General features: G+C 48.5%; 1 protein-coding gene across 10 annotated transcripts in view; it reads right to left on the bottom strand.

Moving 5' to 3' along the window:
- Nucleotides 1-12,286: 12,286 nt before the first annotated feature.
- The window catches only part of CRACDL (CRACD like), a 125,405-nt gene continuing 110,661 nt past the window's right edge, over nucleotides 12,287-27,030 (bottom strand). For 4 of the 10 annotated variants that reach the window (XM_069583874.1, XM_069583878.1, XM_069583875.1 and 1 more), the window contains 3 exons: nucleotides 15,403-15,557; nucleotides 14,265-14,409; nucleotides 12,287-13,068 (listed from right to left, as the gene is read on the bottom strand). In XM_069583874.1, coding sequence (XP_069439975.1) covers nucleotides 12,926-13,068; nucleotides 14,265-14,409; nucleotides 15,403-15,557 — 443 coding nt within the window. In that variant the 3' untranslated portion in view covers nucleotides 12,287-12,925. Of the gene's footprint in view, nucleotides 13,069-14,264; nucleotides 14,410-15,384; nucleotides 15,558-27,030 lie in introns of all 10 variants that reach the window. The other 6 variants (XM_069583873.1, XM_069583877.1, XM_069583868.1 and 3 more) reach the window with 3 other exon arrangements.

The following is a 27,030-nucleotide window of genomic DNA, read 5'->3' as shown; positions in this document are numbered from 1 at the left end:
GAGAACAAAAATTCAGAAAAACTCACTGGCAAATTAACCCACACCATAAATGTAGATAGCTAGAAGACTTAAAGCCTCTAGTGCAATAAATCAAATAGAAACTTCAAATCAGCCCACTTCCTGACTAAATTAACACAACTCACCACACTAAAGCCCTAGGCAAAGGCAAAGTAGGTCTATCTTCAAATATTAAAAAAAAAACACTTACCTTAATATCTATTGTCTTATTCAGCATTTCCAATTTCTAATAAAAAATTATATACACCCAAAAAGGCAAGAAACAACATCGTCTGTAAAGATGAGGCAATCATGAGAACAAGACTCACAAGTTGAAGATCAGACATTAATTGTGATAAATATTTTAAAAGACCTAAAGGAAAAAGTAGATGCAATACCAAATAGGTAATCTCAGTAGAGAAATGGAAACCATGAGAAAGTATTAAATGGAAATGCTAAAAAATTTTTAAACACACACACAAACCCACAGTAACAGAGATGAAGAGCACTTTTGATGGGCTCATCATTAGAACTCACTGAACTGAATAAGGAATGAACTTGAAGAAATTCAATAGATATTACCCAAAAAATGGTGAAAACAAGCAAGCAGAAGAACAGATCATTCAGTTATAACATAAACATAATTGAAATCACAGGAGAAAAAGAGAAAATGCACGGAAGATATAACTTGGGGGGAAAACAAGGCTGAGAACTGTCCAAAATTAACAACAGACACAAAAGCACAGATCCAAGAACATTAGAGAAAAACAAGATAAGTACCAAAAACAAACATACCTAGGTGTATCATATACAAACTGTTGCAAACCAAAGACAAAGGGAAAATCTTAAACGCAGTCAAGAAAGCAAGTATACATGGGACAAGGGTAAGAACCACAACAGACTTCTTGTCAGAAACCATGCCTGCCAGAAGACAGTGGATTAATATCTTTAAAGTTCTGGGAGAAAAAAACTCACAATACAAAATTCTATACCTAGTTAAAATAGCCTTAAAAAATGAATGACAATGAAATTCAAAATTTTCTCAGACAGAAAAATTGAGGAATTGCCAGCAAACCTACCCTGCCATAAATGTTAAAAGAAGTTCTTTCAATTCAGTTCAGTTCAGTCGCTCAGTCTTGTCCGACTCTTTGTGACCCCATGAATTACAGCATGCCAGTCCTCCCTGTCCATCACCAATTTCTGGAGTTTACTCAAACTCATGTCCATCAAGTCAGTGATGGCATCCAGCCATCTCATCCTCGGTCGTCCCCTTCTCCTCCTGCCCCCAATCCCTCCCAGCATCAGGATCTTTTCCAATGAGTCAACTCTTCGCATGAGGTGGCCAAAGTACTGGAGTTTCAGCTTCAGCATCAGTCCTTCCAGTGAACACCCAGGATTGATCTCCTTTAGAATGGACTGGTTGGATCTCCTCGCAGTCCAAGGGACTCTCAAGAGTCTTCTCCAACACCACAGTTTAAAAGCATCAATTCTTTGGCGCTCAGCTTTCTTCACAGTCCAACTCTCACATCCAGACATGACCACTGGAAAAACCATAGCCTTGACTAGATGGACCTTTGTTGACAAAGTAATGTCTCTGCTTTTGAATATGCTGTCTAGGTTGGTCATAACTTTCCTTTCAAGGAATAAGCATCTTTTAATTTCATGGCTGCAATCACCAGCTGCTATGATTTTGGAGCCAAAAAAAAGTAAAGTCAGCCACTGTTTCCACTGTTTCCCCATCTATTTCCCATGAAGTGATGGGACCAGATGCCATGATCTTAGTTTTCTGAATGTTGAGATTTAAGCCAACTTTTTCACTCTCCTCTTTCACTTTCATCAAGAGGCTTTTTAGTTCCTTTTCACTTTCTGCCATAAAAGTGGTGGAAAGGAAATTCTTTAGGCAGAAGAATATGATAAAGTTCAAAAGAGTATCATAAATAAATGAAGGTTAAGTAAAATCCTTTATTTTTATTTGCTCCAAAAGATAACTATTCAAAGCAAATACAATAACAACAAAATATGTGTTTTATAGCATATGTAAAAGTATAATTTATGATAACAATGGCACAGAGATGCGAGGGAAGAATTGAAAATATACTGTTATAAAATCCTTACAATACTTGTGAAATAGTATATTATTTGAATAAAGACTCAGATTATTTTAAATGTATATTATAAATTCTAGGGCGGAGATTTAAATTTTTTAAATTTGAGATATGATTGACATATTAGTTTTAGGTATATGACATATTTGTTTGTATTGCATAATGACCACCACAGTAAGTCTAGTTAACTTGCATTGGGCTTCCCAGGTAGCTCCTCAGTAAAGAACCACTTGCCAGTGCATAAGACATGGGTTCTATCCCCAGTTGGGGAATGGCAACCCACTCCAGTATTCTTGCCTGGGAAATCCCATGGACAGAGGAGCCTGACAGGCTACAGCCCATGGGACTGCAGAGTCAGAGATGACTGAGCAACTAACATTTTCACTTTCATAGTGAAATCACTCATCTTAATCACCTCTTTAAAGGTCTATCAAGTACAGTCACATTCTGAGATACGGGGGTTAGGACTTCAACAGTTGAATGTGGGGACACGATTCAGTCTATGACCCAGCAGCCCCTGGGAAGAGGCCATACATAGAAGAAAGCCCTGAAAACTGGCTGCCGGCTGTGCAAAGGTGGCCCATCGATGCACAGAACGGCAGCCTGTCAGAGCAGGAGCTGCTGAGACCTCCAGGATCCCCGGGTGACCCAGGACACGTCTGGCTCCAGCCACTGCCAGAAAAGCCAGCTCCCAACTTGGCACCTTTGAATTTAGTGCCTTGACCCCACCCTTTGGGAACTTTCCAGGGGCTCAAGGCATTTCAGCACCAGCAGTGGCATGGCGATCTGAGGCAGGGGCTCCTGGGGGCTGCCCTGCACCTGGCAGGGTTGTGAGCGTCCAGACCTTGCCTCCTGCTTGGCCCTCAGGAGAGCCTGGGAAGCCCACCAGGTGGGAGGAACTGATCCTTGTGGATGAGTTGGGCGATGAAGTGGGGAGAGTGGGCAACAGTGAAAGCAATCTGCTCATATTCCCTCCTCCTCCTCCTTTGGGAAGAAAGATGGAGCATCTCCTTTCAAAGACTTCAGCTTCTGAAAGACTGGGGTTATTTTGCCTAAAGGACTCCCTGATGACTTGCCTCTAGTTTCCTCCATCTCAGTAGCAATTTTGTTATTTTCCTAAGTTTGATAGCAAAATTCTTGTCCCTGTGGGGACTCTTTCAGGGACAATTTGTTTCGTTTTGTTTTTTAACTGGATAGTGAGATAAATGGTGACTTTGTTTTTGTTTTTTTTTCAAAATGTAATAGCAACTGTTGAGCAAGGTTCTTGGCAGGGAGGTTCGTTTGAGCTCAGGGGCGTGCAGGTCTAGAGGTCTCTGGTCTCTGCAGATATTTCTGGGTGCTCTTAGGAGAAGTCAGTAAGCAAGCTTTTAGAGGACACCCCACAGCCATCCCGACTGCTATTGTTTTTGAGAACCTTCTGGGCATGACAAACACATCAACCTTTTATCTCCATGTTAATGAGGATAATTTCCCTATGGAGGAGGCAGAAAGAAAGCTGGACCACATGGATAAAGCAAATGTCAACCACCGCCTGAACACCTGTGCTGTTCCCCCAAACACACCCATTCAGCTTGCATTATTTCTGCTACTTGGTCCTGAAAAGCCTCTTTACTAGAGATTATTTTCATCTACCAAGGAATAAATTAGTATCTCTCTCCACATGAGACTTAAAGAAAACCGACCAGAAGATTCAGGACTGGGGTGGGGGAGGGGCAGGCCTGCCTCTCTTCCACGTCACGTGCATCTCTAGAGACAACTGGAAAGGACCATCTTCTGCCTGGCTGGTTCCACCTGGCCTCCTTCTCCAGTGGTAAAAAGCTTCCAAAATGCTCGGGAAAACTACATTCTGCATGGAAGTCCATTGGGGTTATTTTCTAGATGATTACTTCTCGGTAATAATTAGTATCATGCTCAATCACCTCAGTCATACCCGGTGTTTTTGTGGCCCTGTGGACTGTAGCCTGCCAGGCTCCTCTGTCCATGGGATTTCCCAGGAAAGAATACCAGAGTGGGTTGCCATATCCTCTTTCGGGGGATCTTTCAGATCCAGGGATCAAACTCGCGTCTCCTGCATTGGCAGGCAGATTCTTCACCACTAGGCCACCTGGAAAGCCCACAGTCATTAGTATTAAGAGCAATGTAATGTAATCATATTAGAAAACTAATGACGTGTTGTAGATCCAGAGAAGCTCCAGGCTGGGGAGGCCATCCAGTCCAAAGTCTTTTCCAGGGCAGGCACAGGTTCATCATCCTGGAGGGACAGCCATCTTCCCTCCGCTTGCTTACTTCAGGTGTCAGGGAGCTCACCCTTGACCGGGCATCCTGTCCCATGCTAGACAACTGTGAGTGTTAAAACGTTTCTTCATTTGTCTTCCTCTTGAACTTTCATTTCTGGTCTTGGTTTGTTCCCTGGAGTCAGAATAAGTCAATTCTCTCTTCTTTCTTCAAACAACCAGATCGGCTTGAAGTGGAGAAAATTTTATTCATTGAAATTCCCCTCAGTAAGATAACTCCATTTGTTTTGGAGAAATTCTGTTAAGCTGCTTGGAGGGTGAGTGACTGGAGGGACCAAGGCAGGTCTGATTGTTGTTGTTCAGTCGATAAGTCGTGTCTGACTCTTGGCGACCCCATGGACTGCAGCACATCAGGTTCCCTGTCCTTCACTGTCTCCTGGAGTTTGCTCAAACTCATGTCCAGGGAACCATTGATGCCATCCAACCACCTCATCCTCTGTTGCCCCTTCTCTTCCTGCACTCAGTCTTTCCCAGCATCAAGGTCTTTTCCAGTGAGCTGGCTTTTCTCATCAGGTGGCCAAAGTTTTGGAGCTTCAGCTTCAGCATCAGCATCAGTACTTCCAATGAATATTCAGGGTTGATTTCCTTTAAGATGGACTGGTTTGATCTCCTTGCTGTCCAAGGGACTTTCAAGAGTTTTCTCCAACACCACAATTCAAAAGCATCAATTCTTCAGCACTCAGCCTTCTTTATGGTCCAACTCTCACATCCATATATGACTACTGGAAAAAATATGGTTTTGACTATATGGACCTTTGCACTTGAGATAATCAGGAGCAATCTGGGACTTCCCTGGTGGCCCACTGGATAAGATTCTGTGATCCCAATGCAGGGTCCCAGGTTTGATCCTCGGTCAGGGAACTAGATCCCCCATGTCACAGCTAAATATCTGGTGCAGCCAAATGGAAAAAAATGTAAACTTAAATTTAAAAAAAATCAAGAGCAACCTGTCCCCCTGGTGGGGGCAGACTATGGGATGAGGAAGCTAGAGAGGCTGCTTCCCCTCCAGGAGACCCCCATCCCGGCCCCAAATATTTAATAGGTCTGACCAAGACTAAGAATGCCAGGTGTGCCTGGATTCCTTCTGCAGACTGTCAAGGGGCTAAGTTCTGAGAAAAGATAGCAACAACCCCCTAAAATGCACTCAGCTGGAACAGTAGACCCAGGAAGGCAGGGGAGGAAGTGACTAGGGCACTGCCATCACAGTGGGGCCTCTCCTGGCAGCTGGATCAAAACGGGGGGCTCCTGGCTCTAGGAACAAGAGCAGCCCACACGTGCGGGCATTACATCCTGCTGGAAGCCCTGGAAGGCGAGGTGTGCTTCACAAAGATCAGCAGTTCTCCTCTCCTGCAAGTTCACTTTCTTCCACGCATGAACACAGTTCTGTATGTCCCTTGTAACCAACTAACCACAAGCCCTCTGCTGGCCACACAGGTCTCCCACCTCTCAGTTCAGTTCAGTTCAGTTGCTCAGTCTTGTCTGACTCTTTGTGACCCCATGAATTACGCCAGGGAGCACTCCAGGCCTCCCTGTCCATCACCAGTTCCCAGAGTTCACTCAAACTCATGTCCATCGAGTCAGTGATGCCCTCCAGCCATCTCATCCTCTGTCATCCCCTTCTCCTCCTGCCCCCAATCCCTCCCAGCATCAGAGTCTTTTCCAATGAGTTAACTCTTTGCATGAGGTGGCCAAAGTACTGGAGTTTCAGCTTTAGCATCAGTCCTTCCAAAGAACACCTAGGGCTGATCTTCAGAATGGACTGGTTGGATCTCCTCGCAGTCCAAGGGACTCTCAAGAGTCTTCTCCAACACCACAGTTCAAAAGCATCAATTCTTCGGCACTCAGCCTTCTTCACAGTCCAACTCTCACATCCATACATGACCACTGGAAAAACCATAGCCTTGACTAGATGGACCTTTGTTGGCAAAGTAATGTCTCTGCTTTTGAATATGCTGTCTAGGTTGGTCATAACTTTCCTTCCAAGGAATAAGTGTCTTTTAATTTCATGGCTGCAATCACCATCTGTAGTGATTTTGGAGCCCCCCAAAAATAAAGTCTGACACTGTTTCTATGGTTTCCCCATCTATTTCCCATGAAGTGATGGGACCAGATGTCATGATCTTCGTTTTCTGAATGTTGACCTTTAAGCCAACTTTTTCACTCTCCTCTTTCATTTTCATCAAGAGGCTCTTTAGTTCCTCTTCACTTTCTGCCATAAGGGTGGTGTCATCTGCATATCTGAAATTATTGATATTTCTCCTGGTAATCTTGATTCCAGCTTGTGCTTTCTCCAGCCCAGCGTTTCTCATGATGTACTCTGCATATAAGTTAAATAAGCAGGGTGACAATATACAGCCTTGACGTACTCCTTTTCCTATTTGGAACTAGTCTGTTGTTCCAGGTCCAGTTCTAACTGTTGCTTCTTGACCTGCATATAGGTTTCTCAAGAGGCAGATCAGGTGCTCTGTTATTCCCATCTCTTTCAGAATTTTTCAGTTTATTGTGATCCACACAGTCAAAGGCTTTGGCATAGTCAAAAAAGCAGAAATAGATGTTTTTCTGGAACTCTCTTGCTTTTTCCATGATCCAGCGGATGTTGGCAATCTGATCTCTGGTTCCTCTGCCTTTTCTAAAACCAGCTTGAACATCTGGGAGTTCATGGTTCACGTATTGCTGAAGCCTGGCTTGGAGACTTTTGAGCATTACTTTACTAGCATGTGAGATGACTGCAATTGTGCGGTAGTTTGAGCATTCTTTGGCATTGCCTTTCTTTGGGATTGGAATGAAAACTGACCTTTTCCAGTCCTGTGGCCACTGCTGAGTTTTCCAAATTTGCTGGCATATTGAGTGCAGCACTTTCACAGCATCATCTTTCAGGATTTGAAACAGCTCAGCTGGAATTCCATCACCCCCACTAGCTTTGTTTGTAGTGCTGCTTTCTAAGGCACACTTGACTTCACATTCCAGGATGTCTGGCTCTAGGTGAGTGATCACACCATCGTGATTATCTGGGTCGGGAAGATCTTTTTTGTACAGTTCTTCTGTGTATTCTTGCCACCTCTTCTTAATATATTCTGCTTCTGTTAGGTCCATACCATTTCTGTCCTTTATGGAGCCCATCTTTGCATGAAATGTTCCCTTGGTGTCTCTAATTTTCTTGAAGAGATCTCTAGTCTTTCCCATTCTGATGTTTTCTTCTATTTCTTTGCATTGATTGGTGAGGAAGGCTTTCTTATCTCTTCTTGCTATTCTCTGGAACTCTGCATTCAGATGCTTATATCTTTCCTTTTCTCCTTTGCTTTTCGCTTCTCTTCTTTTCACAGCTATTTGTAAGGCCTCCTCAGACAGCCATTTTGCTTTTTTGCATTTCTTTTCCATGGGGATGGTCTTGATTCCTGTCTCCTGTACAAAGTCATGAACCTCCGTCCATAGTTCATCAGGCACTCCATCTATCAGATCTAGGCCCTTAAATCTATTTCTCACTTCCACTGTATAGTCATAAGGGATTTGACTTAGGTCATACCTGAATGGTCTAGTGGTTTTCCCTACTTCCTTCGATTTAAGTCTGAATTTGGCAATAAGGAGCTCATGATCTGAGCCACAGTCAGCTCCTGGTCTTGTTTTTGTTCACACTTCCTTGATGACTCAGCTGTAAAGAATCTGCCTGCTATGCAGGAGGTGTGAGTTCAATCCCTGGGTTGGGAACATCCCCTGGAGGAGGAAAATGGCAACCCACTCCAGCATTTTTGCCTGGAAAATCCCATGGACAGAGGAGCCTGGTGGGCTGCGGTCCATGGGGTCACAAAGAGTTGGACAAGACTAAAGCAACTGAGCAGGCACACACACATCCACAGCAATAGTTCTTGAAAGTTGAGTGTAGCTCCTGCGTCAACAGGCTGGTTGGCTTTGACCCACTCTACCTGTGCTTCTGCTCTGAATGTTCCACTGAAATGGAAAAGGTCACCTATGACCTCCATGTTCCCAGGGTCAGGGATTACCCTTATCCCCATCTCTTGGAAGATACTCCCCTACACAACTTATGCCTCCCTCCTGCCAACACCTCCTTCTCTTGCCTCCTCCTTCACAGACCCTCCCTGTCTCCATTGCTCGCTCCTCTTTCTGAGGATCTAGAAGTGTTCACCAATCCTCAGGTCAATCCAGGGACTCTTCTCTCCTCCTTTCAGGCCTTGCATTCCTAGCCCGTCTAATCCTGATTTTGCCTCAGTTTGTAACTCTATTTTATATTTCCCCTTACAGGTGTAATGGGAACCGCAACTTTAAGATGTCCACAACTGAACTCCTTTTTGGTGGTATATCAGCCCCCTCCCTGCCATTTCTGTAAATGATATGAGTCATCAGGATCTTGAAACAAAAATGTACGTATTGGACTTCCCTGGTGGTCCAGTGGTTAAGAAACTGCCTGCCAAGGCAGGGGACATGGTTCAATCCCTGGTTGGGGAGCTAAGATTCCACATGCTTTGGATCAACTAAGACCATGCCCTACAACTACTGAGCCCGCGTGCTGCAGCTGCTGAAGCCCAGGTGCCTAGAGCCTGTGTTCTGGAACAAGAGAAGCACTGCAGCAAGAAGCCTGTGCCTTACGAGGGAAGAGTAGCCTTGCTCACGGAAACTACAGAGAGCCTGCGGGTGGGAACCAAGACAGCGTAGGCAAAAATAAACACATAAATAGCACAGAATTGAAATTCCAGCATCAAACACTCAAATTAAAAAAGTAGGTATCATTTCCACACTTTCCTTTTCAAAATCATATCCAGCAGCACACGAATGTTACCCTTTTAAAAGCATTTTGAACCACCCACTTCTCTCCACCTCCACCATGAGTCTAGACCACCATGGAGCATGGACCATGGACCATGGCAACAGCCTCCCAGCCTCCTGCTTCCACTGTGTCTCCACACAAACCATTCCCATCCACCAGCTACAGCCATCTTCTTCAAATATAAATCCCATCCCCTCCATCATTCACCTCCACTGACTTCCAAAGCACTCAGAACAAATCTGTCTCCTCACATGGCCTGCTTCTTGATGTCCACACCTTCTTCCCCTCATCCCGAGCATGCTAGATACACTGTTCTAGAACAGGCCAACTTCAAGGGACTGGGACTTGGTAGAGTGGCTCCTTCTTCCTGGAGCGTCTTCCCCCAGATCTCTGCACGGCTGGCTCACTTCTATAATTAAGTCTTCTCTTGAGCAAGGGCTTCCCAGGTGGCACTAGTGGTAAAGAATACGGGAGACACAAGAGACTCGGGTTCAATCCCTGGGTCAGGAAGGTCTCCTGGAGGAGGTCATGACAACCCACTCCAATATTCCTAACTGGAGAATCCCATGGACAGAGGAGCCTGGCGGGCTATAGTCCGTAGGGTTGCAAAGAGTCAGACGTGACTGAAGCCACTGAGCACACACATATCTCTCGAGAAAACCCTTTCCTAACCACCCACTCTCCAGGAGACTTTCGGCCACAACCAAGTCCCTCTGTTTCAGGCCCACCATTGCATGCGGCTCTCTTGTTACGTTTTCCTCATTTTCATGGTTATTCATGCAGTGCGCCTTCCATAAATAGAATGCAGGTTGCCCATTTGCTCCTCAGGCTGCCCCTAGTCCCCTGGTAGAGCGCCCACGCACAGGTGGGGCACTACATGAAGTGAAGGAATGAATGGAAACACCCTTTGTCTATGTAGGTGATCAGGATTACAAACTAACAAAAGAATCCTCACACTTTCTCCAGTCCTTTTATGGAATTGAAGGGTGGGAGTGAGGGTGGTCAGCAGGGGAAGCATCATGAGGTACCTTATCCCCAGGACACATGTCTTAGTCTGTTTCGGCTGCTATAACAGAATGAATGGCTTATGAACAACAGAAATTGGTCTCTCATAGTTCTGGAGGCCAGGAAATCCAAGATCCAGATGCCTGCAGACTCAGCACCTGGTGAAAGCCCTCTTTTTGGATGTGCACGGCCATCTTCTCACTGTATCCTCACATGGCAGAAGGGACAAGGAGGGCACTAATCCCATTCATAAGGGCTCCATCCTCATGATCTAATCATCTCCCCAAAGCCCCACCTCCTAACACCATTGCACTGGGCATTCAGATTTAACCGATGAATTTGGGGAAGACACAAAAATTCAGCCTCTAGCCACACAAGAGCCCTCAAGGCAAGTTTAGTGCTCCTTTTGTGTTACATCTCTGAGGACACACTCACTTCCACACTACTACTTTTTAAAAATGGGGATCCACTCAAGGGTTGTAGTTAAAAGCATGGGGCCTGGGGTCACTTCCAGGCACTCTGCTATGAGATCTTGGACAGGTGACCTTAATCGCAATAAAGTACCTTTTGTTTCCTTATCTGCAAAGTGGAGATAGGTTCTTATCTCTGAAGGATTATGGAAAGGATTATAAACAATAATCTGAGAAGCAATCAGAGCAGTGCCTGGGACAGAGGAGAGACTCAGGAACTGCTGTCTTTATTGTTAGGAAAACCGAGGCTGACAATTCCATTCAGGCTTTTACCATCTCTGCTGCCATTCTAGACTGCCCACATCATCTTAAGTTTTGGTCTCTGTCTCAACTCCTCTTGTTAGGGAAGAGGGTCACCACCTCCACGCAGGGCAGAGGGAAGGGAGGCAGCTGCAATATCACTGCCACCCCCTACCAGTGAATTCCCTGAGTCTTGACTCATTGGAAAAGACTCTGATGCTGGGAGGGATTGGGGGCAGGAGGAGAAGGGGACGACCAAGGATGAGATGGCTGGATGGCATCACTGACTCGATGGACGTTGAGTCTGAGTGAACTCCGGGAGATGGTGATGGACAGGGAGGCCTGGTGTGCTGTGATTCATGGGGTCGCAAAGAGTCAGACACGACTGAGCGACTGAACTGAACTGAAAACTCTATACTCTCCTAACTTCTCAGGTGCCAGAGAGAACAAAAGCCAGTCCTGAAACACAGAGAGGGTATCAACCTGTATTTGAACAAAATGGAACCAAATACCTTTGCTCTCACAGTGAAATCGTTGCCTCAGAATGGTTCATCTGAAATGTTCTGCTAACAGGAGAAACCATGGCGTTGAGCAGTAATAGCCAACACAGTTTTTTCTTAGTTTAAGCTATTCATGTCCAAGCTTTTGGAGCAAGACTGGGTGAAGGGAGTTCTTGCTTAGAGCACGTGCCCCAGAGAATTCCACCTTGGTGTTCTCTAAGAGAATGCAATTAATAGGTCAATTTGATTGGGGGAAAAAACAACTACTCCAGGACTTTTTCAATACAGTAGACTCAACGAAGCAGTGTAGTTCTAACAGAAAAATATTCATGAGGATGGAAAAATACAATAAAAGGAGCAGAACTTAGGGTATATAAAATCAAATTCTACTATATATGAGATCTTTTTTATTCTGAAGGCTAAATGTCCCCAGTTACACACATTCCCATGGAGATTGGCTTGTTCACAGGAACAAATTGGAAAGGTTTTTAAAAAGAGAGGCGTTATATAATTGACGCATAATTCTGAGATTTCAAATATATGCTCTTACTCTGCTAGCTGCCGTACATTCTTCCTGCTTAATGTACTGAGAACCTAGATTTCCACAGAAACAAACAGGTTAGATTAATGAGATGCTGAAAAATGTCAGCTTTAAAGGAAATCTTATATTTTTAATACATTGTATCAAATAGTTATAAAGAGCCAAAAATCTACAGTAACTTCTGATTTCCAAAAATGAACACCAACGTTTTCCTGGGGCGGGGAGAATCTCATACAACCCAAACTCCCCAATCAACCCAACATGAGGCTTGACCATGAACTCTCTTATTCAATGAAATTCCACAGTCGCTGGAGGACACTCTCGCAGCCTGAGTAAAAATCACACTTACACGTGTCAGGTCTGAAACCTTTTATTCGACAGGCAATGCATTGTTCAAACTAATTTTGGAAGGAGTCTATGAATCGATGGAGCCCGCTGTGTTCCTTCCACTCCTTCGTGGAGTGGCTGCCTTCGGGTAAGCGGACCGTGTGATAGCTGCTCTTGGAAAAAACGTCTGCGTTTCACCATGAATGTCATGCCTAACGGTAAACGTGGAAGGAGGAGACGGACTCCGCAGGCAGGACGGGGGCCCAGAGACACAAGCTGATCTCTGGTGGAGGCGCGGGAACACGTTCTCCTGGAAGGCAACCTGAGTTCTGTATCCGCGCTTCATCCGCAGTTTCTTCCCTGCCTGAGCCCTCTCTCTCTGGGGGATTGTGAAAGACTCACATTCATACCTGTGGGCACAGAACCTCGTCCCTGGCCCTTTTCAATGGTGTTCTTGTCTTCGGGCGTCTCTGGCCCGGGGCCCGGGGCCGTGCGTCCGTCTGACTTGCTTGCCTGGTTCCTCCCTCTTCCCTGAGCTCGATCTCTCGAAACCTGATGATAAAATCTCTCTTCAGTTTCACAGTTTGTTTGCCTTGATTGAGTGGCAGTTTGAAAGGAAGTGACTCGTCAAGGAAGTAGACATTCTTTACCCGAGCACTGTTAAACCTATTTTATAATTTGGGGCATGTCACTCCAAGCTTGCGATTTCTTTCTGGCCAGCTCCATCCAGGAGGGCTGATCTGTGCTGCTGTAGCTGGCTCGCTTCAGCTGATGCAATTCTTTCTCCATCATCACTGCCGACGGGGCTGCTGGAGAGAAGACAAAACAAACGGAAATGTGAGAAAAGAGTTTGGATTTGCACTTAAGCTTCTTGGAGGCCTTTTAAAAAACATGTCTAGAGTCTTAACCATGGTCTCAAGCATGAAACGTGCAAATGTGTGAAGAAGATGTCGGCATAGGATAATTTACAGTTCCAGCAATGTGGTGAGTTGAGAGAAACTTTCATGATAAAACTGCAGGAACTCTGTGTGTAAATATTCTTAACACCACTGAAAGGGACACTTAAGATAGGGTTAAGATGGTGAATTGTGTTATATATATTTTAGCAAAATGAAAACTAAACTGAAAAATTACGGTTACATGCCACAAGAAAGCTGAATCTAGAAACATTATGCTCAGTGAAAGCAGCCAGAAACAAGAGAACACATATTTTATGATGCCATTTATAAGAAAGGCCCCCGCAAATGGCAAATATACAGAGAGACAGAAAAGAGATTAGCAGTTGCTTAAGCTGGAGGGGGGCATGGTGAATGACTGTGAATGGGTATGGGGTAGCTCTTTAGGGTGAAGGAAATGGTCCAAAATTGGACTGTGATGGTTGGACAACTTGATAAATATATACTCACTGAATTGTATGCTTAAAATGGGTGAGATTTTTGGGGGGGCCGTGTGAATGATTATCTCAATAAAAGCTGTTTTTAAAAAAATCAACATACAACATTATAAAGCAATTATTACTGCCGTTTAGATGATGACTCTTTTCAAGACCGCATGGACTGCAGCCTGCCAGGCTCCTCTTTCCATGTGATTTCCCAGGCAAGAATACTGGAGTGGGTTGCCATTTCCTCCTCCAGGGGATCATCCTGACCCAGGGACTGAACCTTCATCTCCTGCTTTAGCAGGCAGATTCTTTATCACTGAGCCACCAGAGAAATAAAGTCACTCTTCTGTAAGTTAAAAAAAAAATAATAATAAGGTGGTCCGGTGATAAGACTCTGGATTCTCAATGCAGGGGGCCTGGGTTCAATTCCTGGTCAGGGAACTGGATCTCACATGCCGCAACTAAAGATTCCATGTGCTACAACGAAGACTCGGTGCAGTAAAATAAATAAAAATTTCTTAAAAAATTAATGAGGCAGCAAATAATTCAGAAAAGACAAAACAAAGCAGGACCAGACCTGGAAATGCATTTCTAAGGGCTCAGCACTATTTTCGGGTTTCATACCCAAATTCTGATGGGACAGGGAGACTCCTCTTTGCAGGCCCTCCTGGAGGCGGAGCTTTGCCCCTGGCCTCTGGTCCGCAGGAGGCTTGGCCGGGGCCAGCAGGAAAGACTTGCTGCGGACAAAGTCGGCATGCTTCACGGGCTCCTGTCAGGACATAAGAAAGATACACGTGGCCCCTCACCTGAGACTCAGATGGGGACAAGCATACCCACAGGTGACGAGCCATAAAGGCTCCTCCACCCACGTGGCTAACACTGCTGGCACCTCCCTGGGATGCTCTGGTTCACAACTGGCTGCCATCCAGCCTCCAGGATGGACTTGCTCACAGCCTGCTCCTGATTCCTGACCTGTCCTTGGTCCTGGCCAGGTTCCACCGGAAAGGCGAAAGGAACCATGTTTGGAGAGTTTTATGACTTGTAGGACACTTGGGATGACCGTGGATGCCAGGATCACTGGTGACTATTTGTTTTATAAATTCCCTAAGCCTGCTTGGCTACAGCAGCGGTTTTGAAGATGAAGAGAAGCAGGTTCAACTGCAAGCTCAAGCTCACTTCCCCACATGGCTGCAACATGATTTGGGATTTTTACTGTGGTGACTGGGGGAACCCAAAAGCTGTGAGTGTCAGCCTGCTTTTAAGCACCATTGTTTGCGTTGGAGAAAACTGTTTTCAGTCTGGAGCGTACAAGGGACCCCCGGGGTCCAGCCCTACGGACGTTGGTGAAGAGTACGGACCCCAGTGGGCGGCCAGGGCAGCAGCACATGCAGGGCTTGGTCGTTTACTGCAAAATGAGTCAAGATGGGGCTGCTGACATGGTTGCCTAGCATCCAAATGGGAAGTTATTTTCACCCCGGGTCCCCTTCTCCAGATGCTGAGCTATGTTGCCAAGGAGCCAGGAAACAGAGGGTTGTCTGCACTGCCTGAGTGGTCCACGGCTCCTCTGCTGCCCTGGGCGCCGGGCACATGCACGGGGCAGACATCAGCTGTCATCACACACGACGGTCGCTATAATGACCGTGCAGGACGTGGGGCCATCACGGGGTCCCAGCCCCCAGCCCCCAGCCCCCACCTGGGGCGCTCCCCTGCATACACAGAGAGACAGAGGGTCCACTCTAAGCACCTGGGTTTTCTCGGGTACCTTGGCGGGCCTTCCTGTGTCAGACTTCAAGGTCCAGGCCGCAGGTTTGTCTTCCTGGCTGGGGGGCTGCTCCAGAGGTCCTCGGCGCTTCTGGCGCCCCACGGTGATCCAGGGAGGCACGGGCTGGCTGTTGGTTCCAGGCCCTGCTACCTTCTCTATGGGTAAAGACACAGGTCATACAAAGCAATCCTGGTCACCTCCAGCCTGGCCTGACTTCTCCCACCCACAGCACACTGCACAGGGGCCCTGGGGTGGGTGTGTGGGTGGGGGTCTGCAAGCCTCCTTGGAGACACTAGTCCTTTTCTTTCGGGGACTCTGTTTTCTCAGTTATGGTATGTTCAGTCACTAAGTCATATCTGGCTCTTTGCGACCCCATGGACTGCAGCACACCAGGCTTCCCCGTCCTTCACAATCTCCCGGAGTTTGCTTAAACTCATGTCCATTGAATTGGTGACGCCATCCAACCATCTCATCCTCTGTCGCCTCCTTCTCCTCCTGCCTTCAATCTTTCCCAGCATCAGGGTCTTAGTTAAAGATGATTCAAAGAGATTATGCCTCTCCTGTCCAAGCCACAAAAAAATCAAATGCAACTGCTCCCATACACACATTTAAAAGCAACCTTCCTCCTATGGGATGTTAGGGAATGAGATAAGAGTCAGTACCTAGACAGAGAAGATTTCTCTAAGACAGGCCTGTCCCTTGGGACCAGTATACACTACCCAATACTCGATATGCTTGGAATACTATGCTTCTCTTTTCTTTTAAAAATTGTAAGCACAATCTTCCCCTGTGGACACTGACACCAAGAATAAGCCACAACTATCTTCCTTGATGTTTGGGAGAGAAGAGAAAAAATAATGCTTTTAAAACAAAACATTGTGATGAGTTTCCTTCCATGTTCACAGAGCTTGCTTTGGGTGGTAAAACTGTGGGTTGTTCCCCCTTTCCCTTGCCTTTCAACTCTTCTGTATTTTTATATTTCCTATGATGAGAATTTATTACCTTCGTCAACAGAAAAAAGAAGCCAGTTTGGTTTTTTTTTTTTTTTTTCAAGGAAACCAAGTGATTAAATAAGTCGCTTCTCATGGGTGTCTGGAAAGTTCATTGAGCTCAAGGCCCATGAGCTGGCCTCCCTGAGCATCTGCCCACCACCCACAGAGCAGACGGCCACGAATCCCCATCTCCAGCCTGGCTTCTTCCTGCTTCCCGTGTCCACAGGGTGCCCCCGTCAGCAGGCACAGGCCGTACCGTGACACAGCACACATGGGGACATCCAGGGCGGGACAGTGCCCTTATTCTCTGTGGCCTGACAGACACCACCCCTTGATCGGGTGAGTTTAGAATTTTACTCTGTCTGGTTTGGCTTCTGCCTCCAGTTCAACGTGGAGTCCCCTTCTCCCACCCCCGGTCACCAAGGAGGGGTGAGAGCCACCGCCCTGTGAGCTGCTTCTCCCACCAGGGTTGCACCGCACAGACCTGCCCTTGGCCCCCGTGAACCTGCTCCATCGCCTCGACTCGCCCCTCGTCCCCTCAGCCCTCTCAGGCTCTTCCCCATCACTCTGCAAAACGCTCAGGTCTCCCACAGCTCAGGGAAAAACGTCTCTAGAAGCTCACCACTTCCCTGCAGCCCCTGTTCTCCACTCTCCTCTGCCCGTGTCTCTTCAGCTAACCCCGGACTCAGACACGATGTGAACACCACACTATCCATCCGCCCAACCACTGCACCGCAGATCCGGGGCCTCGCCTGTCCTCCAGCTGTTTCACCCCTGCAGCTCAGCTGGGACCACGTAGGCCCCTGTGGGCACCCCACCTCCAGGACCCTGCTGGACTCTTGCTCATAAACCTGGAATTCCCCCTTGTTCCTGATCCTCAGCCTTTCTCTCTTCCTTCCCAAGTATTCTTTGTTCAGCTCCTAACTTCAGCACTCACAGTTGCTCAGATTGCTTCTAAACGTGTAATCCAGCCCTACCTTCTACTCTGAGCCGGAGCCCAGCACGTCTACTCCCCACCCCTCCTTCCCTTTTTCCTCCCTCCCACTCATCCCTTCCTTCATTCACCCACTCCTTGTTTGCTATGGGCAGGGATTGTGCTTGAAAACCAAGACGGTAAAGAGAAAATTGTTTCTTTAAAGAGCTCTGGGCTTCCCCGGTGGTCCAGTGGTCAAGAATCTGCCTGCCAGTGCTGGGGACACAGGTTTGATCCCTGGTCCGGGAAGATCCCACATGCCACGTGGCAACTAAACCCCTGCACCACAACTACAGCGTCTGTGCTCCAGAGCCCACGCTCTGCAATGAGCAGCCCGCACGCCACAAGTACAGAGTAGGCTCCCACTCGCCGCAACTGGAGAAAGCCTGTGTGCAGCAACGAAGACCCAGTGCAGCCAAAAACAAATACGTGGCGAAGACTGGAACTCGCTGCACTTCACAGTGTGCTGTGGACACGGGGTAACACCGATGGGTCCACTGAGGATACTGTCTGCAACTGGGACCAAGAAGGAAACTTCTAGGCTGAGAAGACGGGCAAGGAAAGGGGACAAAAGACAGCGATGCTGGCAGGCCAGCTTAGAGGGGCTGAAGGACAGGGTGGGCCAACTGAGGGGTCTTCCTGGCCTTTTTCTTGTCCGTTACAGGTTTAAACACTGGGTATACTCTGGAGAAGACTGCATGGAGAGTAAGTGTGAGTGGGGCTGGAGGCGGGGAGAGGGGTGCGAGGCTGTGGCCATGGTCCAGGAGAGGTTGGACAGCGACTCCAGGATCGTCCCTTCAAGTCCGCCAAGCTCCCGTCTGCATATCGCCTCCTGCAGGAAGCCTGTTCCGGTCACCCAGTTGGACACATTCCCCCTCCTAACCCTGCTGGAACTCTCCTGAGACGTTTCCTCCACTGTTTGGTACTAAACACAACTGCCAGCTGACCGACCACCCCACTGACATATGCTTTTGGTCACCAGAACTGCTTATTTACTTAAACAGCCGGCAGTAACTACACACCAAGTGCTGTTCTAATATTAGCTTATCTAAGGTGTAACTCTGCGCTCGGCTTCTCATCCAGAGAACCGAGCAGTCGCTTGGCACACAGAGGCAGGCAGCGTGGCTCATTTCACCGGAAGTCTGCGGGTCTCATCCCTCTTTCCCAACTCCTCCTTCCAGAGAGTACTCATAATCTCTGTCTTTCTGGAGTTTTCCTGCAGGGAGGGCTCCTTTTATTCCTCTCAGACCTTCTCTTCACACTCACTGGCTGGTCGTGCTCTCTGCTCTCTCTTGGCCCCTGACATCTGCCCACACAGTTCCCCCGGCAACAGCCAGCACATGCCAGCCTCCACCTCGGACAAGGAGACTGGGGAAAAGCAGGGCTTTGACAGGGCTTGAAACTCACTATCTCAGTCAATAAAATTATTTTGAGTGATCGAACCTGGCTCATCTGCACTGCAGGTGAGTCTTTACCCACTGAGCTACCAGGGAAGCCCCTACTTTATCATGTAATCTTTTTAAAAACATTAAAAAAAAAAAGCACTCCAAATTAATCAGGACTCACGTGGTGCTTGGGCGGTGACCAGGGGAGGAAGTCGGTCCCTGCTCACCCTCTTCACGCCCCCTCGGGCCTCTGCGCTGCCTGGGGTGCTGGGACCACTTGTCTTTTCGACAGTTGGCCCCCGCCCTCCTACTCCTTCTCTGCAATTCTCTGAAGGCTTACCCAGAATCCCCCCTCCCACTTCCATTTCCTAACTAAGACCCCAGACCAGCAGGGGCAGAGAACCTGCCTCTCCGAACTCAATGGTACGATGCAGCTCCCAGAGAAGCGCTGCTGTGTCTGCCAGCCTTCTTCTCGGGGCGCGGCGGGCAGACCGTCCATACGCCACTCCCCTCCTCCTGGGTCAGGAGGCACTGCTCTCATCGCAGCTCCTCTGAACCCACCTTCCCTTCACCTACTCATCGCCTTTCTCACAACCTCCACACCCCCGTCCGGGAAAAAAAGCCCCTGCTGCTTTCACTGTCTCCCCCTGGAGTGTTTACATCATAACAAGTGAGTGCTGGAAAGGCCTGGACAGTGCCCTCTGCCCCCGGCTTACGGACAGGTCAGTACAGCATCTCGTGCCCACTGACCCACATAGGACACAGTTAAACTGTGATGATAACTATCAGCATGTCAAGGTTTCACAACGAATCCTGGTGAAAAGGGGTGATGGGCTGATGGAGTTAAACAGTGTTCTGGGTCAACACTGCCCAGGGTCTGGTAACCCAACTGGTAACCCAAACTGTGATGATAACTATCAGCATGTCAAGGTTTCACAACGAATCCTGGTGAAAAGGGGTGATGGGCTGATGGAGTTAAACAGTGTTCTGGGTCAACACTGCCCAGGGTCTGGTAACCCAACATATTCGTGGAGGGGACAGATGGGCAGTCCATGTCCAGGGCCGGGGTTTGTGCAGGCTCCAAAGCGCCAACTATAACAGTTTGGGGTGGGGCTTCCCTGGTGGCTCAGATGGTAAAGAATCCGCCTGCAGTGCAGGAAACCCGGGTTCAATCCCTCGGTTGGGAAGATCCCCTGGAGTAGGGAATGGCTACCATTCCTGTATTCTTGCCTGGAGAATTCCATGGACAGAGGAGCCTGGTGGCTACAGTCCATGGGGTCACAAAGAGTCGGACACAACTAAGCGACTAATGCTAACCCACTCACTCACTCATATAACTCTTTTAAGGCTCTGTGACTCGTAGATAAAATTTGTGAAAAAGCATTTTTAGAGAAAAATCAATGTGTGAACCACATCTGGATCTGGATGTGCAGGGCTGGGCATCTGGTCACCCAAAGGCGTGTGAACTGGAGGCTCCAAGGGTCAGACGCTTGGCCAGGCTCTTTGCTTGAGTTCAGGGCCTGAGCGCAGGCCTCAGCATGTGAGGGCTGGCAGACCTTGTACCAACATCCAGCCCAACTCCCACACCTCATGGTGGTGACCTGGGAGCCAGCAACAGGCTCCAGGACACAGAGCTGACACGGAGGAACCTGGATCAAAAGCTCATTTGCTCAACCACCACTGTCTGTGCAATTAGGACAGTCTCTAAGCAGAAGACAACGCCAGAGTCTTCTGAGCACAGAGACAACCCATCTCCCTGTCCTGCCAGTGATGGAGCCAGGACCTCATATGGATATGAGGACAGAAAGAAAGTGAAGTCACTCAGTCGTGTCCGACTCTTAGCGACCCCATGGACTGCAGCCCATCAGGCTCCTCCGTCCATGGGATTTTCCAGGCAAGAGTACTGGAGTGGGGTGCCATTGCCTTCTCCAATGAGGACAGAAGGACACTGTAATTTGAAAACAATTTTGAGGGCTTCCCTGGCAGCTCAGCGGTAAAGAGCCCACCTGCCAGTGCAGGAGACATGGGTTTGAGCCCTGACCAGGGAAGATACCACATGCTTCGGAGCAACCGAGGCTGAGCACCACAACTACCAGGCCTGTGCTCCAGAGCATGGGAGCCGAAACCGCTGCAGCCCGCTCACCCTAGGGCTCGTGCACTGCAGTGAGAGAAGACACCGCAGCGAGAAGTCTGCACGCTGCAACTAGACAGTGACCCCCGCCTCTCTGCAACTAGAGAAAGTCCGTGCGCAGCAATGAAGACCCAGCACAGCCAAAATTAAATTAATAGATTAATTTTTAAAAAGCTGGGACAGGAGAATCCCATTCCCGCACCCTCCCACACAGCCAAGAGGAGGTTTCAGTACGTCCCTGGGAAGCGTGACTGTACGGTATGAAACCGCATCACAGCCTGCAGTTAAAATGCTCTTGCTGCCCTGTGAGTTACGACTAACCTCATTTTACAAAGGAGGAAGCTAAGACACAGCAGTTGACAAACTCATTTGCTCAGAGTCTCACAGCCCCTGAGGGGTGGACCCCAGAACCACACCTCCAAACCCAGGCTCTTCCGTCTCCCCACCCAGTGCCTATCTGGCTCACTTCCCTGCCTCATCCCTGCCCCTGGTCGCACAAACAAGGCGGAGGGCCACCCGCTGCAGGTCAGGGGCCACCCCTCCCATCCCGCCCCTGGTACAGGTGTCCTACAGAGAAGTGAAGTCAGTGATGTTCTCGGAGCTGCTGGCAGGGGGCGGGGGGCGCTGGAGGAGACGTCGGAGGGAGGGAAGGCGTGGCAGATGAACTTGGGGAGGCAGAAATGTTGACTTTGGCTAGAATCTAAACTGCCTTAAATGCCTTACACAGGAGTGTGAATTTTATTCTAAACATAATGGGGAGGCATCCAGAGGATGTAAAAAATTTAACTGGAGGAACATTGCTTCACAATGTGTTGGTTTCTGCCTCACAACGCACAGCAGCCACGTGTATACATGTATCACCTCCCCTTTGAGCCTCTCTCCCACGCCACCCCCTCGAGGTCGTCACAGAGCACCAAGCTAGGCCCCCTGTGTTATACAGCAACTTCTCACTAGCGACACCCTGAGAAAACTGTAATTCAAAAAGGCACATGTACCCCACTGTTCACAGCAGCACTATTTATAATAGCCAGCACACAGAAGCAGCCTAGACATCCACTGACATTTACAAGTTTGAAAGAGGAAAGTTCTAGGGTTAGACCCGTGAGCGGGGAAGAAAGAGTGAGGAGCTGGAAGGAGAGGGTGCTGCAGGGGTCAGGTTAAAGGTGCTGAGAGCTGGCCTGGGGGCAAGTAGGGGAGGACAAAGATCTGCACATTAGGATGACCAGGACGCGCTGACCAAGGAGTAAAACATGACTGATCTTCTCCATCCATCAGATGGAAGAAAAGAAACTAAAAATAGACTGACAACACCTAGTGCAGATGAGAGGTGCAAAAACAGTCTCATCTCTGCTCTTAGAAGTGTAAACTTGCGCAGCCTTTATCAGGGCCATCTGAAGTTGGCTATTACATTAAAACTTTCCAGCTCTGTGAGCCAGAAAATCCACTTTTAAGAACCTATCCTATGGCTTCCCCGGTGGTCCTGTGGCTGAGAATCCGCCCGCCAAGGCAGGGGACATGGGCTTGATCTCCGGTCCGGGAAGAGCCCACACGCCACAGAGCAACCAAGCCTGGGCGCCACAGCTACTGAGCCCGCTTGCTGCAGTCACTGAAGCCCGTGCGCCCAGGGTCTGTGCTCTGCGACAGGAGAAGCCGCTGCAATGAGAGGCCTGCACACGCAACTCGAGAGCGGCCCCCGCTCGCCACAATCAGACAAAAGCCCGAGCGGCAACCAAGACCCAGCACGGCCAAAAATAGATGAATCTTAAAAAAAAAAAAAAAAAAAATCTGTCCTAGAGACAGAATTCCCCAGTGGTTATGACTCCAAATTTTCACTGCTGAGGGCCCAGTTTTGACCCCTGGTCAGGGAACTGTTTGACCCCTGGTCAGGAAACTAAGATCCCACAAGTCTCATGGCATGGCCAAAAAACAAAACAAAACAAAAGAACAGTCTAGCCTAGCTTAGAGAAATGATTGTGTGAACACACAGAACTAAAATGAACAAGGATGGTTACTGCAGCAGTGTTAGCAAAAGGGAAAAAAAAAAACCCTCTCTCAACAATCGGAATGCCCTTCGGCAGGGGAATGGCTGAAGAATACATGGTGTATGTACTCTGGTGGCTCAGACGGTAAAGAATCAGCCTGCAATGCAGGAGACCCTGGTTAGATCCCTGGGTGGAGACGATCCCCTGGAGAAGGGAAGGGCAACCCATTCCTGTATTCTTGCCTGGAGAATTCCATGGGCAGAGGAGCCTGGTGGGCTAAAGTCCATGGGGTTGCAAAGAGTTAGACACAACTGAGTGACTACACACACACACACACACACACACACAAGTTGCCCTTAAAAAGAATGAGGCCAAGTGGCTCACTCTGATCAGAAAAGATGCCCACTCCTTATTGTGGAGTGAAAATGTCTAATTGCAAGCTAACATGGATAGCATTTTTATGATAAAAAAAAGATTGCTGGGGACTTCGCTGGCAGTTCAATGGTTGAAATCCTGTGCTTTCACTAAAGGGAGTGTGGGTTCAGCTCCTGATTAGGGAGCTAAGATCCTGCATGCCCACTGGTGTGGCCACCAAAATAAATAAAAACTCAAAAAAAAAAAAAAAAGATCGCTGCACCTACCTGTCAACATTGATGTAATTCTGACCACAACTGGCAAGAGAAACAGTAGGGACAAATCTCTTAGTGGTGGTGCGTTTTGCCTGTGTATATGTGTGTGGGAGGGGCTTAGGGAGGTTCAGAGGTGCATGGAGAGGAGGCTACTACATCTTTTTCTGTCATTTAAAAGATTATTTTAAAATGTACATACAGTGAAATTCATTTTTATGCCATACAGTTCTATGAGTTTGAATACAGACTTAAGATTCTTGTGACAGCCACCACAAATGGGCCACAGAACAATGCCAACACCCCCCAAAACTCTCTCCCTTTGCAGCCACTTATTCAGTCCCTCAGTGGTGCCCAACTCTTTGTGACTCCACGGACTGCAGCACACCTGGCTTTCCTGTCTCCCGCCATCTCCCATTCCTGCCTAGAGAATCCCAGGGAGAGAGGAGCCTGGCAGGCTGCAGTCCACGGGGTGACAGAGTCAGACACGACTGAAGCAAGTGATCACGCATGCACGTCCACGGAGTCGGTGACGCCATCCAACCAGCTCATCCTCCGTCTCCTCCTTCTCCCCCTGCCCTCAATCTTTCCCAGCACCAGGGTCTTTTCCAGTGAGTCGGCTCTTCGCTCAGGTGCTGAAAGCGCAGGAGCTTCAGCGTGGTAAGAGCAGGCGAGCTTCAGGACGCCGGCACCGCACCCGCTGAGGGGGTCGGCGTCCACCCCGGCTCTGCTGGGGGAGAGTCACCACACTGGGCAGCAGGCGGGCATGAGCAGCGGCACATGGTCTGAGGAGCCCAGAGGCGGCAGGGGAACTGAGGCACAGAGTGTGGACCACGCTTACTTGCCAGGAAGGGACCACGGGGGGAAGGGGGAGGATAAAAAGAAGGGTAGGTGTGAATGAAGTTGGTTTTCTTTAAGAATAAAAGATATGAATATATTTTTAGGATACCAAAAAGATTAAAAAAAAAACAAACCACCAAACTCCTTGTATTCTACGTAAACAAACTTGAATACACTGAAATAACTGCCATTAGAGAAGGTGACAACCTCTTCGAGCTCATTTCCTTCAGAAAATGTCCCTGACATCCAAAGACAAGAGGGTCGTCTACCTATACTCACCACCTGCTGCCTCCCTGGGCCCTAAGTTCCCGGACGGCAAGGCTGCCATGCTCCTCCTGACCGCCTTTCGGGGTCGGAACAGCACCGTGTGTGAGGCAGGAGTATGTGATGTTTGCTGAAAGACCAGATGCATGAGTGAGTGAGCCTGGCTCCCGGGCCTGCTGCGCCACCAGCCCTGCCTGGAAGGAATGAGTTTGGACTGGAGGTGGAGACCGGTTATCCAACAAGGCCCCTGGTGAGAACAGCACATTGTCCAGCTACTCTCCAAAATATCCACCAAGTGTCCACCACTCCACGGAAGATAAGTCACACACACACGACTAGAAGGCAGGCCAACAGGAATAACATCCAGAGAATGAACTGAAAAGTGATGACTTTTTCTATGTGTGGTCAGTATGTCACCATTTTTCCTGTGGTAGTTCTAATCCTGTGAGCAGAAAGGTGCTTCCAGCCTGGTAATTTAGACCGTGGGACAGATTGGTCCCGGCCAGCTCAGTCAGCAGAGCATGGGATTCTTAATCCCAGGGTCATGCGTTCTAGCCCCATGGTGGGTGGTTGCTCCTCAATATTTGGGCTTCCCTGTTGGGTCAGACAATAAAGAATCTGCCTGCAAGGCAAGAGACCCAGGTTTAATCCCTGGGTTGCGGAGATCCCCTGGAGAAGGGAATGGCCATCTACCTCAGTCTTCTTGCCTGGAGAGTTCTGTGGACAGAGGAGCCTGGCAGGCTACTGTCCATGGGATGGCAGAGTTGGACACAGCTGAGTGACTACCACTTTCACTTCCACAGACTGGTCCAGCAGAGGCATGGGAGCTGTCCTGCACACATGAGCAGGGCTCCTAACCCAGGGCCATTCACCACTGGCTACGGCAGTGAGGTGAGCAGGTTCACTGGTCTCCTGCGTGCCGACGAGCACAAACGTGCTGGGCTCACAGTGAACACCCCAAGGGCCCCCGTGAGACTCAGCCCAGGCGGCAAGCTGGGCTCCTGTTTATTGCAACAACCATCATATTCTCCCTGAATACCACATCCTGGGGTTTCTTCATCTTGAGAGCAGACAGACAGGGTGTGAGGAGAGGAGGGGAAGGAGCTGGAGTCCCCCAGGCAGAACAGGGCCCACTTGGGGCCCCTCCATCACCCAGCTTATGGTTGCACCCCCTCAGGGGGACAGGGGAGGTGGCAGCCCATCGGGGGGCTCTGGGTAAAGTGCTCATAACGAGATAATGAACAGCAACAGTTAGGCCTTTCTAGAAAACTGGATAATATGTTATTACAACTTTTTATTATCTGTATGTTTTATGTGAATTTAATTGCCTTTAGCTGCTGTAATTTGGGGGCAAGGACGGTAGCAGAAGTTATAATAACAAATTGAAACACAAGCAGACCCAGTGTCTGGGGAAGGAGTGGAGACCACTTTACTTAATGAGCTCCAGGAGCCGGGGCTCTGAGACTCTGCCCTGGCCTGTGGGAGGCAGCCTCCGGACTCCACGGTCCCAGGTGGGACGAGAGAGCAGCCCCACCCTCTGTTGGCTCTCATGCCTCAAGTCTGGAGAAGGAAATGGCAACCTACTCCACTATTCTTGCCTGGAGAATCCCATGGACAGAGGAGCCTGGCAGGCTACAGTCCACGGGGTCGCGAAGAGTTGGACACAACTGAGTGACTAAACCACAACCGAGAGGGTCAGTTCCCAAAAGCATGTAAGAACTATCTCCTCTCCTTGCACTGATATGAAAATCACTCCCTGTGCCCCCTCTAGTGACCAGGACTCTTCCCTTCCAGAATTCACCTGAGTCAGTTATTTCTATGGCTTAGGGAATGCTAACAAAGTTAGACAGGTGAGACAATTCTCTTCCACTGTTTAAGCAAAGAAATGAGTAAGTATGATATTGCATTTTATGTGCTGTGCTAAGTCGCTTCAGTGTGCTCAGCTGTGCTTCAACCCAGGGATGGAACCCGCGTCTCTTACACCTCCTGCGGTGGCAGGTGGGCTCTGTACCACTAGTGCCACCGTAATCAAAAGAAAACCACTGATGGTTTTTCCTATGGTCTGTGACTACAGACCATTCCAGCCAGCTGTTCTCGACAATAACCCTCCCAGCTTGGGCTGAGGAAGCTATAAATTATCAGTGTGTCAAGCATCGTGCTCTAAAGTTTCTTTTCCAGCTCTGACCACGAAGCTGAGTATCCTGTGTTTAAGTTCCATTCATTTGGCAAGCCCGTGACAGAAGACACCTTCAAGTCTAGGCCACGAAGGTGGATGATGCTGAGGTCAGGGTTTCATCTGCAGCCCCCTCCTCCGTGGCTAGTTCAGTGGCTCTTTGAGTCACTCTATAATAGCTTCTGTAATCTGGAAATCTGCAGAGTGGATCACCAGTTACAGTTTGAACCTCCCCCAAAGCTCCCTATTATTCTAATGCAAC

Source organism: Ovis canadensis, chromosome 3, assembly GCF_042477335.2.
Source record: "Ovis canadensis isolate MfBH-ARS-UI-01 breed Bighorn chromosome 3, ARS-UI_OviCan_v2, whole genome shotgun sequence".
NCBI lineage: Eukaryota > Metazoa > Chordata > Mammalia > Artiodactyla > Bovidae > Ovis > Ovis canadensis.
This window is presented reverse-complemented; position numbering and strand designations above follow the sequence as displayed.